This window comes from Pteropus vampyrus, unplaced genomic scaffold, assembly GCF_000151845.1.
Source record: "Pteropus vampyrus isolate Shadow unplaced genomic scaffold, Pvam_2.0 Scaffold158, whole genome shotgun sequence".
In the NCBI taxonomy this organism is placed as follows: Eukaryota; Metazoa; Chordata; class Mammalia; order Chiroptera; family Pteropodidae; genus Pteropus; species Pteropus vampyrus.
In genome coordinates, this window is record NW_011888939.1 from 406916 (window position 1) to 417417 (window position 10502).

Consider the following 10502-nt stretch of genomic DNA (forward strand, 5'->3'; position numbering starts at 1 on the left):
GTCCTCGCCCATTGCCTCCGGAGCGCACCGGTGTCCCAAACTCCATCTTTTAAGATGCATTTCTTTTCTGGCTGGTAAAATCTCTCCCTTCCGCCCCATTCTGTATGTTGGGAAACCGCGTAATATTTCATTAGGACAAAAGGGGGTGGTGGCGGGTCCACATGCACCTCGTGATGCTCCCCCCAGTTCTGACTCTGAGCCGAGTGAGTCTGATTTATGGAATTCAAGCCCTCGGCCTCAGACGGCCTCCTTGGGACTGTGAGGAACCGGCTTTCGGCTCTGGGACGCCTCTGGAGGAGGCTTCATGGTTTGGAGCCAGGAGCTGGATCGGGTGTCCTGTAGGAAGACCAGGGCAGCGCCCCGCCCTGGTCCTTGGAGGAGGGGAGGGAGAGGAGGGACAACGTGTCAGGAAGGCAGAGGCCCCGGGGGCCAGAGTCCTGCCGGGGAAACCGCTGACTGCGCTTTAAATCAGCCAGGCGGGCGGGATGGGCCACGTTCGCGGGGAGCCGCACTCTGCCGGGCCTCGCCAAGTTCCCGGGGCCGGCTGGCTGCTTTTCTTCCCTTTTTTCTCATCTGTGACATCTGCTCGGAGCTTGTCCCTCCTGTGATACGTACCCCTCGCAGCTGTGCAGACCTCCGGCTCCGCGCTGGTGCGCGGGGCGCCCTGAGCATACGGCCTTTTTGATGTGTGATAAAACAGAGCCTAGCCACGGGGGTATGGCGAGCGGCGGCACCGGAATAGCAATTAACCTGCTCCGAACAAAGCTGCAGCTTCAGAGCGGAGCAGACGTTTCGCCGGAGTGTCAGCAAGATGGATAATGTATCCTAATTAGGGATTGACTGATACCTCCGCACCGGCCACTCCTGGAAGTCTGACCCTCCTCACGGCGACCCTCACGGGGGCGAGGGCCCGTCGGGGGCAGGGGCTGGATGCTACTTACTGATTTATGACTTCATGCTTTGCCAGACACTGCAGCCACGAACTTGCCCTCAGCCAGAATCGCTGTTTCCCCTGCAAGTGCAGTCCGTTTGCAGCTGGGCGGTCGCACAGAGCCGCTGTCAACGCAGGAGCTTCGGGAGAGACCCCGAGCGCCAAGCCTGAGGCTCCCATTTGGAGGACACCCCAAGACCCACACTTCCTGGTGCAGAGGCCTGGGTCTCTGTGCCCCTGCTTTCCAGGCGGACGTGGTGGGCCTAGTCGGGCCAGCACGGTGATGAAGGGGCTCCATGGCTGCCTCCTCCATAGAGTGTGGGGCTGCCCTCAGGGGTCTCTCGGGAACCTGGGTGATCGGACCATCCCTCCGAGTTGGGAAGAGCGGAGTGGAGAGCTGGTGGCCTGGAAGTCACTGCAGAGCTCCTCCCCGGCCACACACCTTTAAATTTCGCATTCGCACCGGTGAGGCCGGGCTAATTAGGGAAGCGAAGCGCGCCTCATTGGCCGCGCCTTGCTGGGTAATTGGGAGGCCCGCTTCCTCCAGTGAGAAGTCAGTGGGCGCTGTTCCCCCGAATAGTTCTCAGAGCTTCCGGCCACATCCTGACACCAGCTGCAGGCTCACGGGCGAGGGGATAATGACTGCTTGGCAGTGCGGATTAAAAGCCGGGTCTTGCTCAGTGCTGAGCGAGGCCCGGTTCCGGCCTTCCTCCATGATCAAAAGGCGACTCGACACACCAGCACCAGCCTTGTCCGAGAAGAAGCAATCGCTGGGCGCCCAGCCCCCTCCCCTGCAACCAGGGAAAACGAGGGGTCTGAGCATCTCTGAGTTCAGAGGAGCACGGGCGCGGGGCCCCCCCGGCGGCACTCACCTCCGCAGACGCTCCTTTTAAGAGCCGCAGCCCAGCGCCTGGCTGGGCTATAACAAGGACTTGAGGGAGCAAAAGGCTGTTAAATTTCTTTTTTCTTGCTCTTCTGCTTCGTTAGTTTAGAACCAGGGGTTCCGTAGCTGCGCGTTTTCCTGCATCATTTAAGAACTTAATGAAAGTAGGCCCGATTTTTCTGACACTCTTCACTCTGTAAATTTGTTTAGCTCTATTTTTTTTTTTTTTTTAGCTGTCAGTTGAGGCTGTCGGAACCTAAATATTTTAATGTTGAAGAAATACAGGCTCTTATTTTGTTTGTTTTTTTTGAGAGAGACATTTCTTGTCCTCACCCACAGGGTGTTTGTAAATCAGATGTTATGGGTTATGAATGACCTTGAGTCTGAGTTCACCCCTATTGGTCCATCCTCTGACCTTAAAGCAGCCAAGTTGCCATAATGACCAAGGGGGAGGGGTCTGCGGCGAGGGGGTGTCCCCTTCCAAGAGCCAGTGTCAAAACCTCGGCCTCCACCAGACACCCCCTCCCTGCAGCAGGAGGCCTGAAGGGGTGTGTGGCTTTCTTGCACAATTTCAAAGCTCACGGTACTTAATTTATCCAGATATCAGGTTGAAAGCATTAAACTGTGTGTGTGTGTGTGTGTAACTTGACTCACGAGACTTGAAAGGACTTTAGAAATTGTTAATATACACATTGCCGAGGGACATAAAAAATAAGCAAATGGGAAGATAAGGCGTTGACTTGATATTGTAAAAATGTCCAAGTTTCATAAATTAATCTATATATTAATGTTATTCCAAAAATCCTAATAGGATTTCCATTTCGGAACTTGACAAAACGTTTTCGCAGCCTACCCGGAAGACCAATTTAAAAAATAAAGACAAAGAAGGGAGCCCGTCCCACTAGATGTAACAATAAATTACAAAATAACAGTGATTACAATGGGCAAGGATGATCTAAGAGTCTACAGGCAGAAAGAGGCCAGAGCCAACAGCAGATCAGCATTTAGACTGTGATTAAAGGTGCTATTCAGAGGGGAATGCAGAAGCTGTTTCCTAGGTGAGGTCGGGATAGTCAGCGAGCCTCAAGGAAACAAATTAGGTCACAGCCTCACATCATTTTCAGAAGAAAATGTGGCTCCATTAAATATTTAAATGTAAAGATCAAAACCTTAAGCGAACACGATTTGAGTGCAGGTGAATATTGATCAGCTTTTGCAGTGGGAAAGGCTCTTTCGCACATCCACGCGACGCCAGAATCCAAGAGGAAAATGCTGATTGATTTGGTCAAAAAACAGGTGTTTTGAACACCTGTGTTCTAAACAGCACCATATATAAAATTAAAAGGCAAAGACAGATTGCAGAAGATATCGGCAGCATTGTCCGCCTCAAAGGGTCTGTGGTAGTGTCTGCCAAAATGGGTTAACGTTTTTAATATGTAAAGAGTTCTTGTAAATAAATAAAAGGATGAAACCCCGAGGGGATAGTGAAGGGATGGCATGAATAGACGTTTTGAAAAAGAAAAAAATTCAAATAGCCAATAAACATATGGAAAAGAAAGCTCAAATCTCATTAACGATCAAAGAAATGTAAATTACAGCAGCAATGCGCTAATCTGTTTTAACGGACAGATTTTTCCCCAAGGTAATGCCTGATGTTGATGGAGATGCAGAAACAAAACGGGTTGAATTGGCGAAGCAGCGGGCAGTTTTGCAGTGATGTGGCAAATTGTAGCGATGTGGGAAATTGTAGCAGAAGTCTAAAAGAAGGTATCAGCTTTCAGAAGTTTGTCTTGAGGATGGATAGTCTATGTGTGTTGAGATGTACGTACAGCATGTTTTTTAAAATAATAGTGAAAAACTGGAGTGAAACTAAATAAGAAACAATATGGGGTTTGTTAACATTTGGCAGGCCAATTCACACAGTGCCAGGCAGCTGTGAAAATTTCCAGGAGAGGAGCAGACATGAGACAAATGTTCATGAAATGTTTTTGCTATAGGAAAAAAACAGACTGTACGAAATATTGTGTATGGTATATTCCTTTTTTCTCCAGGAAAAGAGATGTCTGCATGCAAAGCCTGGAAGATCACCAACACGTTAATGGTGGCTAGTTTGGGTCGGCGGTGTCATGAGTGACATGCATCAGTATTTCACCTTGCGTCATTATTTAAACTTTTCAGTGTTTTCCGCATGGTGTACAAAGATCGTGTATTACTTTCACAATCAGACTCAAAGAGTTAAAAAATAAGTCTTCTAAGCCAGTTCCCAAGCTGTCCCCAGAAGGGGCTGAGGCCTGAGGGATGTCAGCCCTGTAACAAGTTCACCCCAGAACAGACACTTGAACTCAGATCTCTTACTGCTGAGTCAGGGCTTGTTCTTGAGAACAGCGGGGTTTTGTTTTGACCTTGGCGGTTCCTTGTCCGAGGAGCTCCATACCTGAGAAACTGCCTTTAGGAAATAAACAACTCCGTCTGTGGGAAGTGCCCTGTGCACGGTGATGTTCATCCCTGCGTGATTCACGATGGTGAAAACTGTTAGCGACTGACGCGTTAAGTCGTGGGGCGTGGTTAAGCGGCCATAGCTCGCTCGCTTGGTGAGGCATTGTATAGCCATTAAAATGCTGGCAATGAAGAGTTGTGCCAATGTGAAAACGTGCTGTGGTAGCTGCAACGTGTGATGGAAAAAATCGGGACAGAAAATACATATGTGATGATTGTGATCATAAACGTAAAATTTGGAAGAGAATATGATAATTTGAGACCAGTTGTTAGGTTGGGGGATGCGGCTATCGAAAACATTTCTTTTGTCTTAAAAGTTCTAGTTCTTCTATAAAGCTATTATATTCTTTTATTAATTCCAAAAAATCTGAAGAAATAGATATAGCTGAACACCTTTCCAAACTCTCTGCGTAGGGCTGGATCCTGGATGGCATCCCTGAAACTCGGGAGCAGGTTCTGATGATCCAGGCCCTCGGGATCACCCCCAGACACGTCAGTGAGTACCCCCCGTGGGGCCCTCCCTGCAGAGCCACAGTCTCCGGGCCGGAGGAAGCGCCCTGCTCTGTGTCCAGCTCCCCACTGCCCACGCTCAGCCCAGGCAACCCCCAGGGGAAACGGAGGACAGTGCAGTTGAATTTTTCAGAGCTAAATGCATTTGGGCCTCATTCTTAGAAAAGTGGGGTTTTGTTTTAACCCGGGGGTTCCTTGTTCCAGGAATCCCACATGAGAGGAACTGTCTTTAGGAAATAATCTAAAATGTGGAAAAAGCATCTTGCACAAAGATGTTCCCCATGGAGTTGTTTATGACGGTGAAAATTGCTGGCGCTGGAAATGGTCAAGGGTGCGCTGTCCTTGGTGCTGAGCTTGTGTTTCGGGGCTGAGGAGGCCTCGGGGATGGCAGGTGGCGGTGGTTTTAATGTCATCATACAGCGAGAGACCCGTCCACGTCCACGGGATCCAAATGTGCGGGACGAATGCCCAGCGTGCCTGCTTTTCCTTCTCTCCTTCCTGCCCAGTCGTGCTCAGTGCTCCAGACACCGTCTTGATCGAGAGAAACCTGGGGAAGAGAGTCGACCCTCACACTGGAGGTACGGCCACCTCCCCGCCACCCCCACCCCACGGCGTCTCTGAGACCCCTAACAAGAGCCCCACTCACCCCGCACTGAGCACCTGCCCTCTGCCCTCCGGCTTCGGCGGCAGGCAGACACGGGCTTCGGGGCCGGCTCCGCCACTCTCCAGCTGTGGGGCGTGGGTCGGGATGCCCCGTGTGGCTGAGACTCCGTGTTCTCATCTGTACATGGGATGACAACACTGAGACCCACCTGACCGTGGTGCGACCGCTGTGCGGATGCAGCGGGAGCCTCGGGTGGGTGCCCGGCGGCGTCCTGGCACGGTTGCCCTGAGCACCGCCACCATCTGGGTGTCGTCAGCAGCGCTGTAAGAGCAGGTCCAGAGCCAGGCCGCGGACCGCACCGCCCGGGCAGGTCAAGGCCCCTGGCTGTCAGGCTCGGGCCCCAAGGACCACTCGCCCCCGGCCAGATGGGCGGCCCGTGGGTGGGTGACTCCAACCGTGTCTCTCTGTCCCTGCAGAAATTTATCACACCACCTTTGATTGGCCCCCCGAATTTGAAATCCAGAACCGACTGATAGTGCCAGAAGGCATCTCGGAGCAGGAGACGGCGCAGAAGCTGATGGCGTATCACAGGAACATAGTCAGTGTCCTCCCCTCGTACCCCAAAATCCTGAAGGTCATCAGTGCCGACCAGCCGTGCGTGGACGTCTTCTACCAGGGTAAGTGCAGCGCCCTTCGACCTTTCCCCCGGTGCTCCTTGATGCAGCAGTGGCCAGTGCCCCGGATGTGCTCGGGACCCCGGGGGTCAAGTCATAGACAGCCTGGGTTTCCTGTGGGGCACCTGGGAGCGCCCCTCTGGCAGACCCTGGGCTGACGTCCTGCGCTCCGTGTGGTTGGCAGGTTTGACAATGAGGGGTGTGGGGACAGGAGACTCGAAGGACAGCATGGGAGGGACACGGCAGCAAGAAGTTTTGCCCCAAGGGTGACGGAGAAGGAAGAGAAAATTTATGAACACTAAAAATACAGCAACAAAATCCCACCGCCACTGCAAAACCCCAAAACTACAACATAACCGAAGTGTCGTGAGTCCATTTAAAAAACGACTGAAGTGGGCAGGTGTGTGGGGGGGATGTTGAGTCTTGAGACTTTGGAGCCAGGTGACCTGTGTTCAAACCTGAGCCCCACGCACCCCGCTGTGCCGTCTTCAGCAAACTCTCTTAACCTCTCGGGGCCTCGATTTTGCCATCCCTAAAATAGGAGGAAAAATCGTGGCTCCCCACAGGCCCGAGTGAGGGCGACACGGGATTCCGCTCATCACCTGCCCACAGCCGCGTGCCCTGTGCCTGGTGCCGAGAATTGGCTCAATACACAGCAGACATTATTGCTCTCGTCATGATTTGTCATCCTGCCCCAAAGGCCAGGGAAAGTTACAGTAATTCTACTTCAAAGCAGCTGAATTAGAATTTTTTAAAGTCCAGACGCTCTCTCGTTGCCTCTGAGGCTGGTTATCTCCTTCATGCAATGCCAGGTAAATGACGCAGTAAAAACACCACCAGACATTTAAGTCACTTGGCAGTTTACCTGGGCTTTTCCTTGTACATTCTCTTAAATCTCTTCAAGAGAAGCTTTGTTTGCTGGGGAGGCGGTTCTGGGCCCCCGGGCTGGCCCCACCTACCCGTGCACCTGTGTGAGCGGCTTTGCTCTACCCAGAGCCTGGCGATGGCACAGAAACTGCTCAGGTGTCACGGGAACTGTCAGGGGCCCTGTGTCTAGAAACTGGTGCTGCTTTGAAAACTGCCAGGCTTACGGGTGGCTTATGATTTCCCAGTGATTCTGCCTCTCAGAAGGATCTTTAGCAGCAAACACTGCACTCTGAAGAGAAATAACCGCAACATTTCTCTCATGCCATGAGTCTGGATCTACACATTAATTACTTCCAAGTTATTTAATTAAATTTAAAAGTTCATATGATCGTTCATAAAGAATTCATGCCCGGAATTGTAAATAAAAACGTGAGTGTCTGAATATATTAATTATTATTAATTAATAATGCAGAGAGATAAATTGAAAATTGGAATGCAAAATTCTCTCTGTTGTTTTTTTTAATCTCTCTGCAGTGCATCCAGCAACCACATATTTTTAAAAAGAATAATTAGATGCCGAGACTGTCTGGGGGATCATTACTTCTAATTAACTTTGTTATTTACTGTAAATTAAGCGTCGTTTGTAAGCAGGCCGCTTTGCCTGTAGTATTTGTGTGCTTCCGATACGCCGACCATGGCGATTGAGAATAAAGAGGGCCTTGCTCGAATCGCTTCCTCCAGGTGTGCCACCGGCGGAAATGTCACCTGTGGTGGCGGATGGGGAGAGTTGCCCAGCCCTGCCGACTCTCTGTAAATGGGGGCGAGAGTGACACAGCCCCCGTGGGACTGTGGGCTGAGCCAATCAGATAATGCCTGAAGCGTGTTTAGTTAGCAATGACTGCACGCTTTCGGTGATGGCCATGGTCACGCGCTCGAGGACCGCCTGTCACTTCTGCCTCTAGCTCTAAAAAAGAGGGCACCTGTGGTGTCTCTCCTGACCTGCCATGAAAAAGCCCTACAAAGATCTGAGGGTCGAAATCGATTTTGCCCCCCCCAGGGGACATTTGTCAACGTCTAGGGACATTTGAGGTTGCCATGCCTGGGAGGGTGCCTCTGGCATCTTGTGGGTAGAGGCCAGAGATGCTGCTCAAACACTACAATGCACAGAACAGGCCCCACGACAGGAAGCCGTCTGGCCCTAAATGTCGAGAGTGCGAAAGTGGCCAATCCTGCCACACCTGTCACTAGTTTCAGGGAGGCCGGGCTCCTGACGGCCATGTGTTGGCTTGGCCCTTGTCCAGGGTGGAACCTGCCTGAAGGCAGAAGGTGTCACAGGGCCACCCATGACTGGCCTTGGCTGCTGGATGGTCTGTGTCCCTGGCAGGAGAGGGGGCTGGAGAGGGAGACCCTGTTTTGATGTGGGCAGCTGGGGAACGGGCACGGCCTCGGCCTCAGCGGCAGGCAGCTCCCCTTGTCAGGTGCCTAGTGGCAGCCTTTTAACAGCCTCCTCAGCCTGCTCTTACCCCCGCCTCCCACTCCGTGCTTGGGTCGGAGGTGACCTGGTCTGATGTTCAGTAGCTTTTGGCAGCCAGTGCCCCCACTGTGCGGCCACCGCAGTGCTGTGATGCCCCGCCCCATGGACCCACCTCTGTTCATCACGTGCCAGGGCACAGCACGGGCCTGGCCCTCTCCCGCGACCTGTCTGCTGGCCGCCTCCTTGCAGACTCACAGCAAAGTCGGTGTCACCAGCGTGCAGCTGCGGATTATTCTCCGTCAGTTCCCGAGTCCTTTAGAAGTCCCCACAAGCTGGGCCCCCCGCGTGGCCTGATGTGGGTATCAAAGCCTGTCCCTGCCACTAGGAGGCTGGTCTGGTCCCCAGCTTCAGGTTAGAGGCTCGGCCTGGATTCAGATGGGAACTATGCCCGCCCAGTGGTGTGCCCTGTGTCCCTGGACCTGCCCTCAATACACCTCCCCCTAACCAGGAGGGGAGCACGGATGCCCATACTGCTCTAGAGGAGTCTGGGGCGGTGCCCCAGGCGGCTTCCGTCCACCTCGTCGCCCCTCCGCCTGGGCGCCAGGCCTGAGGCGTACCCGCTCAGCAGCCGCAGGGAGCGGCAAGGGTCTCCGCGCAGCCGTGAAGGAGAGTTAGGGTCCCGCGGGAGGCGGATGGGCAGAGGTGCTGCGTGCTGCTCCCCTTCTCTGGGGCCCGGTTTATCACCCTCTCGTCCTCTCTCTCCAGCTCTGACCTACGCCCAGACTAACCATCGATCCAACGCCCCGTTCACCCCGAGGGTGCTGCTCCTCGGGCCCAAGGGCAGCGGGAAGCGTCTGCAGGCTGCCCTCCTGGCCCAGAAATACGGCCTCGTCAGCGGTGAGTGCCCGCAGCTGCCCTGCTTCCAGAACCTTCCCCTGCCGCCTGCCCTCCCAAGCACTCCTGCTTGATGGGGGCGGTGAGAACGAGACCAGTATCGCTTCTCTTTCTTGCTCTCTGCTCTGAACAATTTCCAGTTAGCCCGTCTTCGCAGAGATGAGGTCTTTTTCCTCCTGAAGAATATTGCCATAGAAGCATCGCCAACGAAAACAAGTCCGCAGCCCAAAGAGCAGAACAGTTTCTTGGCGTCATGTTTGTACCCGTTGGAGAGGTGGCTCCCTGGGCTCTGCACCAGAGCAGCTTCCACCCAGCCCCCGCCATGTCCTGAGGCCGCAGCTCCTGCAGAAGGCCACCTGCTGCTTGTTCATTTTTCTCCCCATCCCAGGTCAGCGTGTTTGCAGGCAGACAGTGTCTGAACTAGGTGTTTACAGGCAGACAGTGTCTGAACCAGAGGAAGATTTCTTGCTTGGCACAGTTGCAATAAATATTTTACCAGGAGGAGAGAAAATATTGAAATCAGTTCTCCAGGTCTTTCCCAGGGTGGTCTGAGTGGTCTCAGATGCCAGCCTGTCTGCAGGAAGGTTAAGGGCTGGGAGGGGGGACGGAGCTGGGGCAGGCACAGCACGCTGGAGGGAGTTAAAGGGCCCCCCATGCTCCGTAAGCCTAAATAACCTCTACTTTGTTTACTAAGAAACCACAAGATCTGTACCCCACATGCATAAATATGCATATATGTTCTCCCAAGTTGTACATGCACACCATGCAAATACATGTACACACACACACACACACACACACAAATATATGTATACCATCCCAGAAGGATCAAGCTTTGAATAAAAATGTTTTTCAATTAGGCCCCCTACAACGTACGATTCCAAAGCCACTGAGACTAGCCAGGAATCAGTGACAAAAATCATACCCATGAGAAGAAGACGGAGAACTGAGCAGTTATTTTGATTAGCTTAGAAAATTCCTAATAGTAATAATATTAGTATTTTACTAAAAATACTAAATAGTAGTATTCTGATTCGGTTAGCATAAAAAAAAATAGTCTGGACATTTTAAGATAAAAAATATTTTTGCTTGCCTTGACGGCTTTTTTTTTTTTTTTAAGCATTATTCGGATAATTTCTGCTCTTTTGATTTTCCCTCGTAAGGGCATT

The 10502-nt window shown here is 52.3% G+C and overlaps 1 protein-coding gene across 1 annotated transcript in view; it reads left to right on the top strand.

Annotated features, from left to right (window-relative positions):
- The window catches only part of AK8 (adenylate kinase 8), a 123077-nt gene that overhangs the window by 36794 nt on the left and 75781 nt on the right, over positions 1–10502 (top strand). Inside the window, exons 3-6 of the mRNA XM_023536555.1 lie at positions 4725–4806; positions 5327–5398; positions 5901–6101; positions 9205–9336. Of these exons, the coding sequence (XP_023392323.1) occupies positions 4725–4806; positions 5327–5398; positions 5901–6101; positions 9205–9336 (487 nt within the window). The remainder of the gene's footprint in view (positions 1–4724; positions 4807–5326; positions 5399–5900; positions 6102–9204; positions 9337–10502) is intronic.